General features: G+C 48.9%; 1 protein-coding gene across 3 annotated transcripts in view; it reads right to left on the reverse strand.

Moving 5' to 3' along the window:
* ASAP2 (ArfGAP with SH3 domain, ankyrin repeat and PH domain 2) overlaps positions 1-20,760 on the reverse strand; it is a 2,176,645-nt gene that overhangs the window by 1,960,313 nt on the left and 195,572 nt on the right. For all 3 annotated transcript variants that reach the window (XM_069606005.1, XM_069606004.1, XM_069606003.1), the window contains exon 2: positions 17,846-17,918. In XM_069606005.1, the coding sequence (XP_069462106.1) occupies positions 17,846-17,918 (73 nt within the window). The remainder of the gene's footprint in view (positions 1-17,845; positions 17,919-20,760) is intronic.

The raw sequence follows: 20,760 nt of genomic DNA on the forward strand, positions 1-20,760 counted from the left end.
CATTTCTTCTCTGAAATGCATATACTTTGGTGTCCATCTTGCTAAGTGACCTCTCCATTCCCAGCACTCTCCCTCCCAGTAAGTTCAACATCTTGTTGGAGTGTGTTCTTCTCCCGCTGCCTCATTCCGCAAATTCAGAAATGTGTTATTCCTCTAGTTAAACAATTCCGCCTTATGCGCTTTCCCTTTTCTATCTGCCAGACTGGCTTGTGTCCACGGTTTAGATGGTAGACGTATAGACTCAGCCAACACTTCTACTGTCTCATCAGTCAAATATCATGGGCACCTGGGGAACACATCCATGTTAGATCCAGAAGCTAAACACCATATGCAGAGGGCCCATGGTACCTCGTTCACGTCCCGTCTGGCCCACCTACAAGGCACTCCGTACAGAGTTAGCCTTCTGTGCTCCAGTTACACCGAGCAACTCTGCTTCTACTTCCCAGGTCAGCCGTGGATCCACTGAACCTACACACAGTGACTCCCACAACATTCCAGATACACTTTCAGGATTGCCACAGCCAGCTCCTTCACTGATGTTGCATCGCTCTGATCCAGGTAGAGGTTGGCAGGGCCTTGGCACGCATCTTGAGGTGCTTGATGTCTACCATTATTACGATACAGATTGCTTCCGTGGCTTCTCCCCACACCAAAGTCAAATAAATAGGCAGCAACATGGACCTACACAAAGGTGGCAAAAATGGTGGCCCTCTTGGAACGCAGCAAGCTCTGCTGCCTTCCACAAACATATAATCTATGCAAATGATACATTACACCAGCTCCCATAAGTAACTAAACATACAATAAGAAAATGGATAATCAAATAAAAGAAAATGAGCACAAACTACCATTCAAAAAATTCTGTAGCAGTTTTTAAATAAATTCGGTTAGATAACAGGCATACTAAAGTCAAATTTAATTGCACGTTTTTTCTGCAAGTCAGTGTGGGAATCATTTTTGGATGAGAGCCCGAAGAAGTTAAAATGGTATTTTTTTCCCCACCACAGTCTATTGTGGACAGCTATGTGATTAATAGAGCGCTACACCAGTGTGGTGGTGAGGCAGATGGAAAAAGACAGCCAGAGATCACGAGAGAGCGAAAGAGCCCCTGAGAAAGAGGTGGAGGGTGGGGTGATCTCTTGGGAGGGAGAAGCAAAACGTGGAAGGAAGGTTTACTTTCCTGGAAGCATCCATCCTAAGGCAGCAGCGACATCCTGGCATAATGAAAGCAGAGGGGGCAGGATACTGAGCACCGCATGGAGACCAAAGCTGGGAACTTTTCACGCTGACATTTTGTTTCCAGATTTTTAAAACATGTTATTTTATATTGCAGAATTAACTATGAATTTTGCATAGTGCTTCTAGTTTATTAGTCTTCTTATTTTAAATTGAACTGATTGAGTGTTCCCTTTTAAATTGAGTTTCCTTTTGCTCCCATGCACATTGCATTCTGAAATTCTATCTATTGCATGGGAAGTACATTTTCAAACTTCACTAGGCCGTCGCTGGCCAAAAGCACGTGCTGCAGGCCACAAGGCGGTCATGTGAGTGGGCCTGTTCAATGCAGTTGGACAGTCGAGGGATTCTGTCGTCTCCAGTTTCTACAGCGTTCTTAATTTATTGATTGAGGCTCAGCCTCTTGGGTACGCCTACTTTGCTTCTGCTAACTACGTCTGTTACAATGTATAGAAAAGCAGAACTACTGGCCCTAAATAACAGCCATGGTTCCTTTACTCTCCACGCTTTAAATAAAATAAGGCTACCTGGCATGATCCCACTATATTCTTGCACCTATAACTGCAGGCATTTAATGACCAGCATGTTACTCTTCGTGCTGCCCTGGTTAATGCCATATCGGCAATGAAGAATGCCACACCACTGGCTGATTTTATTGAATCGGAGGACCTGAACCTGATTTTTATAACGGAAACCTGGTGCTATGCCAGTTCCACCTCAGTTTCTCACCTTTTGGTACCTCACAGCTACCAGATTTAATGGATTCATTGGGAGACCCATAGAGGGGGGAGGAGGGTTTCAATTGCTTTTAACTCCACTGAGCTTAACGAACGTTGAACCGCAATCCTGGGATGAAGTATTCCAGATTTGGGTTTTTAATCTACATTTATCACCCACATGTTCCTTCTATACTGTTCTCTGTTCTCTGTTAACAAACGGGGCCAGACAGCCAGTTTTTATTTTTACACAACCTGGCTGAGTTACTGGGAACCAATGACCTAAAAAATTCAAAGATAGTTGTTCTTGGGGGGATTTTAATCTCTGGCGTAATATTTTAGATAACACAGACGCAATTAAACTCAAAGGAGAAAAAGTTACTTACCCCTGGTAATGTTCTTTAGACTGGATGTTCCTCCAAAGTATACCTCATCTTGGACAAGTAGTGTCCACAGCTTGGCTGCTTCGGAAATATTTCAACAGAGGGTGACTTGCATCAATGGCGTCGGGTCGATGTACCTCTAAGACCTCTGTGACATCATCGGATGTTATAAGCATCATGCGTAACACCTGGAGCCTCAGTTCTCGTCCCCCCCCACCCCCATCCTAGTGTAGCAAAAGTGGCCACAAATCAGGCCTGACCGCACTCAGCCTTGTTGGAATGAAAGCTGTAATAGGATGGGAAATTATACAGAGGGGTAGGTTGGGAGGGCAATGATGAATACGTTGGAGGAACATCCACTCGAAAGAACGTTACCAGGGTTAAGTAACTTGTTCTTCGAATGGATCGTGTCCTCCGACGTATTCCTAATCTTTGACAGACTCCCAAAGCAGTATCCATGATTGCAGGAGGATGAAGAATTTGGTATGATTTGAAATTAAAGGGCAGAATAAAGGACTGCCTTACCAAATGCCACATCTTGAGCATGGGAAGTATCCAGGGTATAATGCTTGGTAAATGTGGTGCATCGAAGACCACGAAGCAACATCACATATGTTATTTACAGTGACACCCCGCTGCAGGGCTGTCGACGTAGCCATGCCTCTCGTTGAATGAGCATGCAAGCCCTCACGAGGGACCTTGCCCACCCAAGTATAGCATTCAGAAATAGTGAGGATGATCCACCTAGACAAGGTCTGTTTAGAAGCAGCCTGGCCTAGTTTGTGCCCGGTATACCCCACAAAGTGTTGGTCAGCCACTCTAACCTTGGACGTTCTGGAAATATAAAAGCTCAAAGCTCTCCTACGGTCCAACCTATGAAGCCTTTCCTTTTCCTTACTAGGATGCAGAGGAGGATAGAAGGCAAGTAGCACAATTTTCGGACTCAAATGAAAGTCCAAAACTACCTTGGGTAGAAAAGAGGGTCCGACTCAACACAACCCAGTCATTGTGGAATATAGTAAAGGGTGGCTTGGAAGAAAGTGCCTGCAACTTGCTCACTCTACGTGCAGATGTAAGAGCAACCAGCATAACAGTCTTAAAGGTTAACAACCTCAACGGGCATGAGTGCAATGGTTCAATTGGAGCACCCATCAGAAACTTCAAGACCAAGATGAGGTCTCAAACCGGAACCTTAAATGGTGAAGGCGGGTACACATTGGTGATCCCTTTTAGAAATGGAGTAACCAAAGGAATCTTAAAATAAGAGCATTCCTCGGATGAGCGCTTAAAGATTGAGAGCGCTGCTAGGTAACCTTTAATGGTCTCCACTTGAAGACCCTTGTGGGCTCAAGAAAGCAAAAAGGATAAATCATCCGGAGTGGAACACTGAAAAGGATTAACATTCTTCTCTCTGCACCAGTCGCAGAACTTATTCCAACGGTACAGAAACATTGTTGCCGGTTTCCTGGCCGAAAGCAACACCTCCATTACGTCATCTGGGAGGTCCCAATCCTTGTATCTCAACCTTTCAACCTTCACTCATGGTTTCTGAAAGGCCTGACTTCTGGATAGAGAACGCAACCTTCCTCTCACGAGAAAAGATCCTCTCTTTGGGGAAGACGCATTGGAGGAAAGATGGACATTTCCAGAAGATCCTGGACCACGATCTACTGGCACAATCGGAGCAACTAGGATCATGCGAGACCCGAACTGTCAAAACTTCCTGAGAACCTGTGGAATGACCGGGACTGGAGGAAACGCGTACAGTAGTGGAAATTCCCAATTCACCACAAGCGTGTCTCCTAGAGCTCCTCTCGGAGGAAATTCCCTTGAGCAGAACTGCTCGCACTTCCGGTTGACACCGGTCGCAAACAGATCCACTTGCAGGGTTCCCCAAAGGACGAAGATCTCTTGGAGGACTTCCTGAGCTATTTCACACTCGTGGGAGACTGCGCTCTGCCTGCTCAGAACATCCTCCGTCATGTTCTCCTCAAACTGTCGCTAGGGAGATTCCTTACTGCAGTGCCCAGAACCAGAGCTGCATCGCCTCTCTGCACAGTGGTAGTGACCCTACACCAGCTCTCTTTTTGAGGTACCGCATGGCCACCGTGTTGTCCGTCATTATCAGGACATTCTTCCCCCGTACAGACGGCAGGAAAGCCTTCAGTGCTAGCCTGATGGCTCTCAGCTCCAAAAGATTAATGTGAAGTTTGGATTTCGATGGAGACCAATGACCGCTGATGGCCAAATCATTGGCTTGAGTCCCCCACCCTGTGAGGGAAATGTCCATCACTACAGTTACCTCTGGCCATGGTTGCCAAAAAGGTTCTCCCTTCATAAGGTTTTCCTCGCAGCCCACCACAGAAGATCCTGTGAGGCCCTGACCAAAACCTGAAGGCGATCTGACATCTTGCCTGAGAACTGGGACAGTTGAGTCCTGGGTGCCCACTGAAGGGACCTCTTTCTCAGACGGGCCTCTGGCACCAGAAAAACACAGGATGCCATGAGGCCAGGAAACCTGAAGAATTCGAAGGCCGGAAGACTCTGGGCGTCCTGAAATTTGGTGACCATCTGGAGGTAGCTTTAAGCCCTCACCTTGGGTGGCGAGCACTTCCAAGGACGGGTCTAAGACAGTCCTGACGTACTGGAGAGCTGTTGGGAAGGTGTCAATTGGGACTTCTTGAAGTTGAGGGAGAAGCCCAGTCTGTGAAGGGAGTGACGGGTAACGTTGAGATGATCCAAGACCTGTTCGGGAGAATGCCCCATGATCAGCCAATCGGCCCGGTAGGGGTAGATGCGAATCCCTCCCTTTCCTGAGATGCGCTGCCACTACCACCATCAGTTTGGTGAACACCCTCGGGCAGAGGTCAACCCGAATGGCAGGACTCGAAACTGAAAGTGTGAGCCGCCAACGGCGAACCTTAGGTATTTTGTGTGCTTGAGATGGATCGGTACATGAAAATAGGCATCCTGAAGGTTATCATCTTGAATTTGTCCTGCCTGAGGAACTTGTTCAAATTTCACAAGTCCAAGATAGGTCTCAGTCCCCCGTCCTTCTTAGGAATCAAAAAATAAGGGGAGTACCATCCCTTGTTCCTCTCCACTACAGGCACTGGTTCTATAACGCCTTTCTCTAGCAGGGTTAATATTTCCTGCACAAGGAGTGGATCTGGAACCCTCAAAGAGTGTACTCCTGGTGGACTGTCGTGAGACTTCTGTAGAAAAGGAAGGCAGTACCCATGGGCCATTGTGTCCAGAGCACAAGCATCCGAGGTAATGGCTCACCATTCCTCCAGATGCTGAGACAGCCTGCCCCTATCCAGTGAGCTGTGACCGAAGGCCTTAGAGCTATTTTGAAATGGCAGTAGCAGAGCTTGATGGCAAAGAGGCTGCTGCTTGAGCGGCTTTGGGACCTCTACCTCGTCCACCACAAGGAAACTTACGTTGGCCTCTTTGACTGGCCATGCCTCTCGCCTTTCCAAATCAGGAGTAGTAACAAAATGATCTACCCCTCCATTGCTGTCCGCTAGGATGAAAAGGCTGAGGCTGCCTAACAGTGGCGCCCAAAGACTTGGCAGCTGCTTTAGAGGTCTGAAGCTTCTGAAGGCTATAGTCAGCCTTGCTGTCAAAAAGGTGAGACCCGTCAAATGGGATGTTCAGAAGTCTAGCCTGCACATCTGGTGCAAAACAAGATTTCGGCAACCATGCAAATATGCGTATTACGGTGCTCGTAGCCATGGACCTGCTGACACGGTCTGCAACATCCAACTCAGACTGAAGGGATTCACACATGGCTTCCTTTCCGTCCTTAACTAGAGCTAGGAAGCCTTCCCCTTCGGGAATATGCTCAGCCCCATAGATATGCAATCCCATAGAGTGTGCAAAATCTTGCCAAGGCACAAGGGGAGTTGGCCGCCTTCAACGCCATACTCCCAGCTATAAATACCTTGTGCGCCCATCCATCCACGCGCTTATCCCTATCCGTAGGGATGGTAGGGTACACAGCCTGTTTCGAGGTAGCCATGGCTGCCTGGACTATCAGACTCAGGAGTGGGGTGAGATGACAGATTTACAAGGTTACTCACCGTAATGACCACCTTACTCCTAGTCCATAGTCCACTTTCCTCCATACTTATGGGACATCTCTCCGTCCTGTGGGACGGGACCAGAGCACTTTGCAAAAAGCATCCACATTTTTTCAAAAATGTGTCCCTCCTCTCTTTCCTGCGCATCGCCCATCAGTCCTTTTCTATCGCAGGGTCAAAGACCCATTAGCAATAACAGAGGAACCTTATTAGAGGGGACGGCGGGCATATGGAGGAAAGGGGACTAAGAACTAGGAGTAGGACTATGGACTAGAAGTAAAGTGGTCACTACGGTGAGTAACCTTGTAATACTCCTACGTCCCGTCCCCTTTCCTCCATACTTATGGGAGATTCCCAAGCACTCCTTACAGGAACTATGGGTGGATGAAAATACCCCTTAAAAGGAAAAAGGTTCTTCAGCACAGCCTGGCCAAACTGAGCGTCAGCTCTAGAGCTCATATCGAGGCAGTAATGCTTACAGAAAGCAGATGGGGAGGCCCAAGTAGCCGCTTTAGCTTCCCAGGGAACATACTTCTGAAAGGCAACCGCAGCTGCCTTGCCCCGCACTAGGTGTGCATGGATACCTTTAGGAGGTTTCAGCTTTTGGACAGTGAAAGGCTCCGTGATACAGGCGGCAATCCATCCAGACGCCGGCCTGCCCTGCGGGTTACCAAAGGTCACAAAAAGTTGGGAACAACTCCGAAGCTCGGAAGTCCTGTCCAGGTAGAACTTAAGAGCTCTTCGGACATCCAGGCAGTGTAGAACCCTTTCCACCTCCGAGGCAGGGTTTGGAAAAAAGACCTGAAGGGAAATCGGCTGATTCAGATGGAATTCGGTCACTACCTTTGGTAGGAAAGCTGGGTTTGTCCGAAGGACTACCTTGTCCTTGTGAAAGACCAAGAAATGATGCTCCACCGACAGTGCCTGGAGCTCACTCACTCTCCTCGCTGACGTAACGGCGACCAGAAAGGACACTTTCCAGGACACGTACTTGAGTTCAACCGTAGCCATTGGCTCAAAGGGTTTATGGCACAGCACCGTCAGGACTACATTTAGGTCCCAAGGCGGGTGCGGACTATGAATGGGAGGGTAGATGCGTGTCAAGCCAGCAAAATGTCTCTTCACCACCGGGTTAGTTAGGGAATAAGAACACCGGTCTGTAGAGAGGTAAGCGGAAACCGCTGAGAGAAAAGTCCTGCAAGACAGAACATGAACCCCTGACTCTGCTAGGGAGGATACGAAGGACAGCACTGTGTCAATCGTTGCCACCCTCGGGTCCAATTCTTTCTCCAAACACCAATGACAGAACCCGAGCCATTTACTCTTGTATTGGGATCTGGTCGAGGGTTTCCTGGCTGCCTGGATAATGCGCATGTTATCCGCAGACAAGCCCAAACGCTCTAGAGACTTGAACTCAGGCACCATGCCGCCAGGTTGAGCGATTGTGGGGAGGGGTGCCACATCTGTTGGTCCCCTTGGTGAAGATCGGGAGTTACTGGTAACCGGATCGGCGGACACACCGACAGGTGTTGAAGTTCTGAAAACCAAAACCTGGGCGGCCACCACGGAGCTATCAGTAGAAGAGAACAGTTGACAGAGCTCTTCAACTTCCAAATTGCTCGATGAACTAGGGGGAGAGGCGGGAAGGCGTAAGCTCTCATGTTGTGCCATGGAATCTCGAGAGCGTCCCAAAGAGAGGAGGCTCCCAGCCCCCCTCTGTAGGCGTACTGAGGCAGCTTCTTGTTTACCGCTGTGGCGAAGAGGTCCACCTCCGGTGTGCCCCAGTGCGAGAAAATCCATGAGAGGATCTCCGCCTTCAATTCACACTCGTAGCTGACCACTGTCCGCCGGCTGAGGGCATCCGCAGTGACATTCAGCTGGCCCGGGATGTGCACTGCAAGCAGCCAGACCCCATGAAGCACGGCCACTCCCAAATCTGGATGGACAGGTCCACGAGAGGGGGAGACCACGTTCCCCCTTGCTTGTTTATGTAATACATTGATACCACATTGTCCGTTCTTATGCAGACCACCTTGTTGACAATGAGCGGTCTGAACGCCTTGAGAGCCAGAAAGATCGCCAGAAGCTCCAAATGATTTATGTGCAGGAGCTTGTCCTGAGGCAACCAGAGGTCTGAGACCTGAAGAAGATCTAACGTCGCACCCCACCCCAAAAGGGAGGAGTCCGTCGTGATCGTCACCATGGGGGCTGGCTCCTGAAACCCCCGCGCCCCCTGACAGGTTGCTGAGAGATGACCACCAGTCCAGGTCCACTCTCATGGAATCCGGAATCATTATCTGCTTGGAATCGGGGTCCAAAGCCTGACACCAGGAACTCCGAAGAGCCATCTGGGTCCGTCTTATTTTGAGACGAGCAAGAGGAAGAGCCAGTACACACAAAGCCATGAGGCCCAGAAGCCTCTGGAACCACCAGGCCGACATGCTCTCCGACTGCGCAAACATCTGACACGTGGCCAACAGATCCGCCATTCTGTCCCCGGTCAGATACACTCAGCAGTCGATCGTGTTCCAACGAAAACCCAGGAAAGTCAGGTCCTGTGAGACCGTCATGGAGGATTTCCGCCAGTTCACCGACAGCCCAAGATGGAACAGGAGCTGAAGGAGAGACTGGAGGTTGCCCGCTGCTGCCAACGGACAAGGGCTGCGTAGGAGCCAGTCGTCCAAATAGGGATACACATGGATACCCTGGAGACTAAGATAGGCCGCAATCACCGACATCTTCGTGCAGACACGCGGCGCCAAGCTGAGGCCAAAAGGAAGCACCCAAAATTGGAAGTGCTCCTCTCCCAAAGAGAAGCGGAGGTATCTCCTGTGTGGATTCCAAATCAGGATATGCATGTACGCATCCTGCAGATCCACCACGCTGAGCCAATCGCACATCTGCAAAGAGGAACGAATCTGGCCGGGCGTGATCATCTTGAATTTCTCTTGGGGTAGTAAAAGATTGAACTGGGAAAAGTCTAGGATGGTGCGCAGGCCAGCCTGGTTGGGTTTGGGCACCGTAAACAACCGGGAGTAAAAACCCTCCCCTCGCTCCCCAAGGGGAACGGGTTCCACAGCTCTGAGGAGCAGAGGTTTCTGAACCTCGGCCTTGAGGGAGGGTGAGCCCGACAGCTGAAAAGGAGGGTTGAGGGGTGGGGTAGGGGGTAAAGGTAAGCGGAAGCCCACTCGAGCGATTGACAAGACCCATCTGTCTTCTGTGATGGTCTGCCACGGCTCCCAATGAGACGCAATGCGTCCTCCCACCGGGGTCTCATGCGAGCGCGGAAAACCCTAATTTGGTAGGCTTATCGGTGCCACCTGAACCTGATGAGGCTGAGGAGCGGGAGAAAAACAGCGTACGCTGTTGTCTACGGCGGTTATTCCCCGCAGGAGTATCCACTCTGCGAGATTTGCGGTCGAGGAAGCCCCTAAAACCAGAGGAAGGTCGACTTTGCGACAACGGTCTTTGGGACTTGAAAGGAGCTTTAACCAGAACAGACAATGATTTAGCCGTCTGAGTGCTATCTTTTGTTTTGGTGAGCTCTACATCAGTAGAAGAGTGAAAAAGCTAATTACCATCGAATGGAAGGTCCAGAACCTTGTCTTGCACTTCCTTGGAAATCTTAGTGGCATGCAGCCACGCTTGCCGTGATGTATCAACTCCAAGCAACAGGCCCCGAGCCAAGGTGTCTACGTGATGAGCCGCAGCCTCCAGGAGATCCTGGGCCAAGACCCTGGCATCGGAAAGGCCCCCTCTGAAATCTTCCAACTTCTCGACCAGAATGTGCTCCTCAAATTCCGACAGACCTCGCCACATCCGCATGTTAGCTCCCGCCAAAATCAATTCTGCATTGGCCTGCCTGAGCTGTAAGGCCGAATTGGTAAAGGTTTTCCTCCCTAGAGAGTCCAGGAGCTTGTCCTCCTTTCCCAAGACCTGAGTAGCCGTCACGGAGGAGGAGGATGCTGCAGGACTGGATTGCAACGTAGCTGCAGCCACCACTGTGGAGGAGGAAGGCGGACAAGACGACAAGGCCACTTCTTCCGAAGAATGCAGCCTGTACCTCGTGTCAATCTTTTTATTGACAAAAAGTCCCGAGTGTGGCTTTTCCCAAACTCTTCGGACCTCAGAAAGAACGTCCTTCTGCAAGAACAGGCCGGTACGCACCAAAGGAGACAAGGTGAACGCCCCAGAAAGCACACCCTCCTGCGGAGCAGGTGCCTCGGGCACTGGAACATCTAAGAAACTCATGTCCAGCACCCAGTCATGGAAAGCTCTGATAGAGCGGGCAAGGTCCTCGTTGTCCTGATCGCCTTGAGGGTCATCTGACAGGTCAGGATCCTGCTGAGCCGTGTCAGGCACTGCCTTGTCCACTGGGGACAATGGTGGCAAAGGCAGAAGCGCAGGGGGAGGCACCACGGGCAAGGGAGGCGCCGGCGGGACCACCGGAGGAACGGGTGGAGCCGGAGGCACAGGTGGACATATCTCCTTGAAAAGCCCTTTGAAATATTCCCTCATGGGGTCGGTGCGCATAAGCACTTGAAATTTACCGAAAAAGGCGTCCTCAGGACATTGTTTCGGAACCTGAGGAGGCCTCTCATGAGGTGGACAAATCCTGGGACGTAACAGGGAAGGGTGCCACACCGGCCCCTCCGCCGACGTATCCACATAAATCAAGGGAGCTGCCCCCGCGGGCAACTAAACATTGTGCGGAAGAGGCATCCGGGCGTTCCAATCATAAACCGGCCGGTAAGGATGCGCACAAGGGACCTTAAGTTCACCCAAAGGACCGAACCCTACACCAGGGGCCGATGGCGTAGTTGTAGGGGTAGTACCTAAAATGGCCGCCGTGGTCATGGCGGGAACGGCCGCCATTTTGTCCTCATCTGAGGGGAACTGCGGCACGTGAGGAAGTGAGGCAGGGGTCCCCGTCGATGGGTCAGGGGTCTTAATTTTAGCCTTAACGTAAGGAACCTCAGCGGAGCCGGTACTATGAGGCCTGGAATGTTTCTGCGACATACCAACCGCCAATTGAGCCTTCGAAGGAAGGGCCTCGGCGCTGCCGGTAAAAGAAGAAACTTTCTTCTTTGCCCCCTCAACAGATCTGGTATCACCACAAGAGCGGGAACGGTGAGCAACCGCTTTCACCGACAGGGCCTTGCCCGGCCCCTCAGAACTGTTGGTAGCCTTAGCCTCTGTACGAGGGACCTCGGCCCGGTAGAAGCCTTATCGGCACGGGCCTCGAACATCTGTTCGGTAACCTCAGGCCCAGCCAAGGCCTCGGGGCGCACCCCGGTTTTGTTTTTGAGGGAAGCTGAAAGAGCGGCCTCAGAGCAAGCTCCGGTACCCCACGAATCAGAACTGGGTCTACACGTACTCCGGTGAACACAGGCCCCTTACGGAGACCATCGGAGAAAACTCTGGTAGAATTATTAGGCCCGATAGGCACCTCAGGGCGAACCCCGGTAACAGAGCGATCAATGCCCCTCCCGGCCCGAGAGGAACCCGGAAAGGTATTCCCCGGCCGGGGTGCTCTGAAAAGTAAAGAATTTACCAGGAGTTTTTTCTTCTCGTCGATGAACACCTGAAAATGAGGAGGAATTTGTCCGAACACCACCTCCCACCGCTCCAACTGACATTGAATTGCCGGACCAAAAAGGGAGTCACAGTAAAAACAGGAGTCCCAACGGTGTTCCGGACCCAAACACACTAAACAAAGAGGGTGGGGATCCGCCCTCGTGAAGCGACGGTGACACGATGAACAGTCTGGAAAATCTAGTTTAAAAGACATAGACAGACTAGTAAACGAACGCTAGCGAGAGCCAGAGAGGAAAACAGGGAAGAAAATCTTCTGAGGATGCAAGTGCGTCCGGCCCCGATCGTGCGGAGAAAAGGACTGATGGGCGATGCGCATGGCGGAGCATGGCGGGGTTACGGGCGCGTGCCGGGCCCCGTGCAGATAAGAGGAGGGACACATTTTTGAAAAAATGTGGATGCTTTTTGCAAAGTGCTCCGGTCCCGTCCCACAGGACGGAGAGATGTCTCATAAGTATGGAGGAAAGGGGACGGGATGTAGGAGTAAGCTGGGGTCGCTACTGGAGGGGTGTTATTTTCTCATCAGACTTGTTCACTGCTGGATTAGTCTCCAGGGTTTCCCAATTTTTAGCCACCCGTTTCTGCGGAGCCACATGAAATGGCAATATGTGATCTGTGGGAGGACCCCGATCCAAAATGTCCATAAGAACATTCTGATCATAGTGGGCAGTAGGCCTGGCCCAGACCAAATATTCTACCACTCTCAACGTAAGGCGTCAGTAAGAGGAGTCTGCATGCTCATCAGGGTCGGGCCAGCCAAACTCCAGCTCAGGAGAATTGTCTATAGCACTGGCATTATGCAAGGTATCACAAAGATCCTGCATCCTACTCTCCTACGAGAAAAAGCATTCTGGCACATTAGGGGTCCCAAACTGGAGGGAAAAAGGAGCCTCACCTTCATCAGAATGTTCCTCCTCCTCAAAAATGGAGATGAGGGACTTTAAAAAGTCCCTCTTAGGCAGAGGAGTACATCTTTTCTCAGCAATCAGAGGCTTCAAAGTCGACTTGGACTTAGACACTGCCTTTTTAGGTGGAGCCACCATTAGGGGGCGGTGCCAGTAAATTTGGCGTAGATGGTGTCGGCACTGAGGGTCTGATCGGGGTTGGGGACCCGACGGGCACTATCGACTGGCGTGGCATCAAGGGTTTGGACGGTTTCAATGGAGACGAAGACCGTGACCTAGCTGCACGTCTTGGACATATGTACCTTGTCCGAACGAGGCCTCGAAGGCACTTGAGGATCGCGCCGTTTACCCGGGCTCAAGGGCGTGCGAGTATCCGGCCGAGACCGTCCCCTACTGGCTTCAACAGAAGGCGCGTACGGGGCCTTGCCCTGTGTTTTGAAAATGTCAAGCTTTTTCACCCAGAAAGCTTCCCACTCCGCAGGCGTCGAATGTTTGGACAGGCAGCTCACACTCTCGGGGGTGCCGCCTGAAGAAGACCATGAGGAAATAGAACGGCGGTGCCTTCTCCTCAAACGCTTCGACGAAGACGAGTGGCGGGAACCACTCCTGGACACCTCAACTCATCGGTCGAAGGCCCAGCAGGTTGGGACTTATGGGGCTTTAACACCTTCCCTACCTTGAGTTTCCTCTTTTGTTCCTGCAAGGCCTTTCCAGTCATCGACTGGCACTTGGAGCACGTATCCATGTCAAGGCCTCCACCGAGGTACCACAGGCAGACACGATGCAGATCCGTGATGGACATCTTTGTATCTGCAGTCCTGGCATTTCTTGAACCCGGACCCAGGTGACAGAGTGGAAGAGGAAGACATATAGAAGAAAATCTGCACAACAAATACCGGAAAGTACAAGGCGCGCAAAGTTTGTGGAAAAAATGGACTTTGCGCTACGGGCGTCGTGCATGCTACTTGTTTGGCTGCACCCCTTTGGTTATTATAATACAACTCACATCCCTACAGCCTTGTGTCTGTTGCACCATTTGTCGCCTTTCCCAGGGCATTATCCACTGGTTTCCCACTCCTCTTCTGCTTTCCAATAGTTTTCTTGTTCGTTTTACTACACTTTAAGTTTACTTTTAGATTCTTTTCCCAGGGAATTTAGATCACTGGATCATCTCTCTTTATTCAAGTTTTCAATAAGTTGCTCTTTTGAGTTATCACACTTTAAATCGCTTTGTTTCAAGATGAACTGTTTCATGACAAAGACAGACAAGATGGCTGTGCAGCACAATGATTCCCCCATCAAGGCCACCTGTGACTCCTGTACTCCAGATGACCTTCTTTGAAGGTCTCTCTACCGAATTATCTTCCTATTAGAGCTCTTTGCTGCTCCCCTCCAACTCATTAAGGGTCATTCACTTCTCCAAGCAACGAGTGGGGGGCAGATCTCTTTCTTCGGCTGGTGCCTCCCTCTGGAACAGCCTCCCTACCCCTCTGAAACCTGAGCAGAACCATCTCCGGTTCCGGATGCACCCCAAGACCTTCCTCTTTGCTCCTGCCCTCTCTCTTCCTCTCCCTTGCTGATCTCCTGCCCGTTACACGCACTGGTCACCTGGCAACCCTCTGATCCCGGGCCTAGGTCCCCGCCTGTCTAGCTGCATACCCGCACTGCCGCTCGGCACCCCCACACTTGTAGTCTGTATCTGTAACCCTACAGCCCCCTATCCTGCATATCTGGCACTTCCTGTCTGCACTCCTAACACTCACGCTTGCCACCCATTGGCTGCACTACCCGTTGTTTTCTTGTTTTTCCTTGTACGGCACTTGTCCATCCTCCCACCCCTCACCCCCTGGCACTTCTCCTCTCCCCTGTACTTGCACAATCTGAATGTCACTATGCCTAGTAAGATCACTGTTTCTTGTCCTCCCTCTGGTTCCCCACCCTTGCCTTGCAGCACCTTGAAACACTTGTGCATAGGCGCGTTATAAATGCCATATCATATCAAGGGGAATGTCTTTCGGAGTCAGGTTCTTCGGAATCCTTCCCGCTTGGATTCGACCTCCGGAGCATTATCTTCATCCGTGTCTGTTTCTCGCTGTTTCTCCCCTCCGCCTGGTCACGCATCTCTTCTTGGGTCTCCGGCTCTCGGATATGGGAATTGAGGAGCAGGCTCACCTCCTGAGCCTTACAGGGGGTGGGGAGCTCCACTTTGGGGAGAAGGGACGAATTGACTCAATTCGTCACACTCCGATTCCTTTAAACGCATTCCTAACTGTGCATTGGAAATAAAAGGCTGGATGATGTCCAATATGCTACCGTTGAATCCTTCCAAAACAAGGGTTATTCTTTTGGCCCAAAACATCTCTTCGACAATCCATCTAATCTACATTCCTACCCCACTCTTATTTGACCTCCCAACATCCTACGTACATCAGGCATCTGGCAGTCCAATTTGGACTGCAATCATCAGGTCAGCGCAACAGTGACGTCTATCTATTACCTCCTCAGACTTCTACAACCAATTGGTACGCTCACCTGGTCTCTGCGGAGGAGGCGTTGGGGCACGGTTGCAGCCCTCTCTGAACTTGAATCACCCCCTTCAGGCCTCTCCCGCAGTAGAAAAGCTGTGAGCGGTCGTACGTGGTGATAATGCTCCTGCGTGGAGAGAAGAGTGTGAGTGAATCAATCTGATTGTTGTACCTCCCGAACCTTTCACCCCAAAGTACGGTTTCTGTGAGCATACGTCGGCCCATAAAGCTCACCTGTGAATTATGGAAGATAAGCTCTCCGTCCTGCTACTTCTGGCAGGGGCGTGTCGAATGGAATGTAGTTCCTTCACTGATCCCTGATAAGAATTAGTCCAGTCCAGCTGCGACTATGCTTCTCCTTATGATTGGTAAGTCTTTCTTGAGCTCTTGTGATGCGGTTCGTTCTGTTTAATGTCTTTATATGTTGCTCCTATTGATGCCTGCAATAACGTCTCTCTACTGTTTTCTTCCCTTCGAAGGAAATGCAGCCTCAAAGCAGCTGTGAGATGCGAGACGCGGCCAGATGGAAGATGGATGCTACCGCAATGTTCGACAACATGTAAGTGATGGTTTAAGGAAAAGCGCGAAGTATGGCAAAGCGCAACCTTAAACTGACTGTTTTTTTGATGTCGAACCTGGTCTTCTTGGCATAGAGATGTACAGGTAAGAAAAGCTTCCCCCAGTTGGTAAGTATGCTGGCAGGAAGCATGATGTCCAGGAAGCAGGATATTCAAAGGTAAGTCGGACCTCAGGCGATGGTGAGCGTTACGCTGCTTGCAAGTGCAGAATAACGCAAAGCGTCTGTCTTGAGGATCGGGGCAGCTTATATAGCTGAGATCGTGTGCACGCCCATTAGGGCCGGTTTACCAGCCATACCTAGAGAGTGAGCACGTGCGAAAGCAATCCATTAGCAGCTACACCCAAGAATGCACTTGGGGCTGCTTAATGAATGGAATGTTTAAGGTTAATACATCTGAAGTGCTATGTCCATAATAAAAGCTTTTTGGTGTTAAATGGATGTTCTCGTTTACTTTTGTTCATGAGACTGGCGCCAAAGGCGCCAGGACAGTGTCCACCCAGGTCTCCAGTGCATGCAACCCCTGCATGCCTGTGCCCCTGACTTCATGACCATGACACCAATCCCTTCCTCTTCAGAAAATGATCAACCAGTGGTTGACAGATCATTGATAAACTACTGCAACACCATTCTTTCAGAGATTCCAGCAAACCAAATCCATTGTCTGAAAAAAGCCCAAAATGCTGCCATAAGACTTCTTTTTTATGTACCAAAATATGTATATTTCTTCACACCGTAGAGCACTTCAATGACAGCAAGTACAACAGATAATTATTTTTAAGATACTATGTCTAGCTTTTAAGTGACTTCATGGCCTTGCCCCCATCTAACTTACAACTAAGCTTGTGCCATACAATGCCCTATGGTCTTTCCGATTCACACCTCTTGGTTGTACCCTCTTTCCCACTTTGTGCACAGATACGGTTTTCTGTCCGGCTTTCCCCATCAATGAGGAAATATGCACATTACAAAATAATAAATCAAATCACATCGGAGCGGACCAAGGGGTGTGGATTCATTGATAAATCTCTTCGCCTAAAGTCTGGTATAATTAGAGTTTGTCTGGTGAACAAGAGGGGAACACAAGGGTGAGCTGTGTTTAAAGATTTTGCCAAGAAGAAGGGACTGGAAAGGTAATTAGTGAAGCTCGAGGAGTAGGGAGGGAACTGCCCCACAATAATGAAGGCATAACACAATGGATACAAGAGAAAGGGACAGCTAGTGGGTAGTAGGAATTTAGAGGACATTAACTTTACAGAAAAATACTATTTCTACTGAGAATAACAGATGATGGAAAATGGGTTTGGTGCCTGAAGCAATGGCAAAAGGCATTCCTTCAAATACTGTTGCTAAACTGTTTTGGTGGAGCTAATCTAGATCTGTTGGGTAGGCTGTTGTAAAGTAAAAATCTATGAAAGAATAAAGCGTGGCAGCCTGAATCCCAGTTTTATCCAGACAGGTTGAGGAGAATGCTTGCCTATCATGCTCAACATAAAAATCCTATAAAGACACCCATAACAATGTAATAATGCATGCATTTCTGTAACAGCTACTTTTAATATTTACTGATGATCACCTGTACCCTCTTCTCACTTGAAATAAACACTTTCACGGATGTCATTACACAATTTACATGTCTGCTACCATCATCATGAAAACACTTTGCACATAAGAACAGGGTCCATTCTTGCAAAGAAAGGTGACAAACGAACTACTATAACCCCGATTTGCTTTATAAATCTAAAGTGGATAAGGTTCTCCCTGGTTATTTGAAAGCACTACATATGAACAAAAATACACACATTAAAGGGATATGTTCTTACCCAGACCAGACGAATGTATTGACTTCACAGACTTTTTCATTTTATGAAGTACACTGCGATCCACATCCAGGGCCTGTGATAAAAATGAAATCTACATAAATATCCTGTTGCTTTACAGAAATAATTCGGAAGCACATCCGTTTGAAAATCAACAGTTATTGCATCAAAGTAAACTATGCAGTTTTCACAATGTTTTGTTATTGAAATTTATGATACGTTATGTGCTCACATTGTAACAATTATGTGTAATGTTCTGAAGTACTAACAAACAAAAACATTAAATTGGAGTGCCACAAATTAATAGTTTGCAATGAGAAATAGAAGCACGTTGGAATAACAGCATGATGTGAGGAAATCATGGGGCTTGGTGGCAGCAACCGTTATGCAATGTAGGTCCCACAGAAGGTAAAGGAGGGGTCTATCAGGATTCACAGTCCATCCCCAAAGCAAAACGTCCCACCAGTCTGGTGAAATTGCAGTGTCCTTAAAAGAATAGAGGGCTGAAATGGAGCAAACTCACGTCTGTACCACTGGACCACCAAATGGCACCCATTGTGGATCAATTAAAACTCGAAAATTATCAATATAATCAATATAATCAGCCTCGGACAATACGTATTCATATTTCTGTCTTTACTTTCCCTAAAGTTACTTCCCCCATTTTATTTCACAAACTACATATCCTATAATGGACCTTTTGGCTGTTCTGATTACCTGGCTATTTCTATGCAGCAGTCTCAGAAGGACAATCGCTAGAAGCCCTACAGAACAGTCCTGCTTTTACTTTCCCAGGTTCAAAGAGGGAGGTTTCGGATTAACTTCGGTTGTGGTGTCCAAGTGCTGCTAACGAGCCTGCCTCAGCACAGGGTGGATCAGTATTTAAGCAGCTGCCTGCAGGAGCACAGGGTTTTTGGAAGGAGTTCGCTGCCAGACCCTCATGCTGTGAAACTTGGATTTCTGTAGTACCCGCTTGCTGCAACTTCCAGAACCTGTTGCAGTTCCAGTGTTCTCTCTCCTCTGCACCCGTTATCCCTACCCTGCACCATACTTCGCTGTCTGAGGTCCTGTGTTCTCCATCTGCAGCTTTGCTCCCTCTGAACACACTGCCTGCAGTTCCCTGGCTTGTCCCTCTGCACTCCTCTAGTCCCCGACTTTACCCCCTTGCTCTCCACCACCAATTCTCTTGTTCCCCGCCTGCAGTTACTTGTTACCTGGCTTTAGCTTCTTAGATTACAGTCCTGGGTTTCCTGGTCTTCAGTCAGCAGTCCTGCCCTTGTTATTCTAGTCCAGAGTTGCCATTCCGTGTTACCAATCTATAGTTCAGCCTTGGTTATCCTAATCCAGAGTACAGTGAACACGTTACGCCTTATCATGACAAAGTATACACGTGACATTTGGAAGATTCTGAATATGGACCTTTCCTAAATGTACTCCAAATCTAATAAATACCATACCAGGCGACGTATGGGACATGCATTTTTCCCTGGTCTTTCAAAAACCTGAATTTGAGGTCTCATTAACGATCGGTACCGCTGTCACTCAGTGGGATGTGCAGATGGAGCACGATGAAATCGTCCGTGCCATTAACGCCCTAAAGATCTCTCGTGCAGCCGGACCAGATCTGATTTCAAACATGGATCTAAAAAAACATCCAAGTGAGTGGGCAGACTTCATTGGAAAACGGTTCACGAAAATCAGCCTGACCAAAAAATTGCCTGAATCATGGAGTGGTGCCAATTCATAAGCGGGGCAGTTGGGACGATCAGAATAACTATCGCCCAATTGCCCTGCTAGATACGATTGGAAACATTTTTGGGTCCAATTTGCGTATCAAGCTCGCAAAGTGGGCTGAAGCCGCACAGATAAACGACATACGACAAACTGGATTTGCGAAGGGTGTTGGAGTGGATGCAAGTCTACTAATCCCGACGATCCTAAAACTGGAAACGATAAAGAAAAAGGGAATGATACACCTTGCATTTATTGATATGAAACAGGCCTTTGATGGTGTGAATCGTAGTCGATTATGGGCGAAACTGTCAAAATGGTGCTGTCCGACATCCATTCTTGAGCCAATCATCGCCCTTCACGACCACACATCAATCAAAGTCCGCCTAAACAACAGCGGTGTGTTATCGAACACCATCCTAACCCATAAAGGCGTCAAACAAGGATGCCCTTTAGCTGCGGAGCTATTCAAACTATTCTTGGCCGATTTACCAAACTATCTAGCACAAGTTCCCTGCTTCTCACCTAAGATAAATCAAACTCCGATTAACTGCATCACCTACGCAGATCTGGTTCTGATGGAAAGAACTCAAATTGGGCTCCAGCGTCTGCTAACAGGTCTACAAACGTATATGGTTCGGAATTGTCAATAAACACCTCTAACACAAAAATCGTTTCAATTGGAAACGTAAGAAGCAAAAAAGAAAGCATTCAGGTGGAAAATCACTGACTCCAACATTGCTTCGGTCGACTCAATAAGATACCTGGGGATACAATTTAATAATTCCATCTACGAACAGCAATGGGTCGACGAATTAACATCAAAAATGAAGAAGCTAGCTCTGCAAGGTGCAAAAATTAACAGAAACTATGGAAAGTTTTCAATAGAACCTGTCCTCAAATTCTATCAACAAAAAGTGATCCCAATTATAACCTTTGGGGCCGAGGCTAGTTGGAACATAAGTGAGCAATCTTGGCATACTTTAGAAGGTCGCTTCTGGTGGAAAGCCCTGAGGCTCTCCTCACACTCAACATCGACAACTATACTGAGATATGAATTAGCTACAAATTCATTGTATATGAGAGTGGTTTGAAATTTGATTGCCACAATGCGCAAAATGGTTTTAAAATCACCAGCGCCGGCATATAAAATCTTTGCCAACGATCAGGCCACAAACAATCAAAGC

The sequence above is a fragment of the Ambystoma mexicanum genome, chromosome 4p, assembly GCF_040938575.1.
Source record: "Ambystoma mexicanum isolate Mex_15411 chromosome 4p, UKY_AmexF1_1, whole genome shotgun sequence".
Lineage (NCBI taxonomy): Eukaryota > Metazoa > Chordata > Amphibia > Caudata > Ambystomatidae > Ambystoma > Ambystoma mexicanum.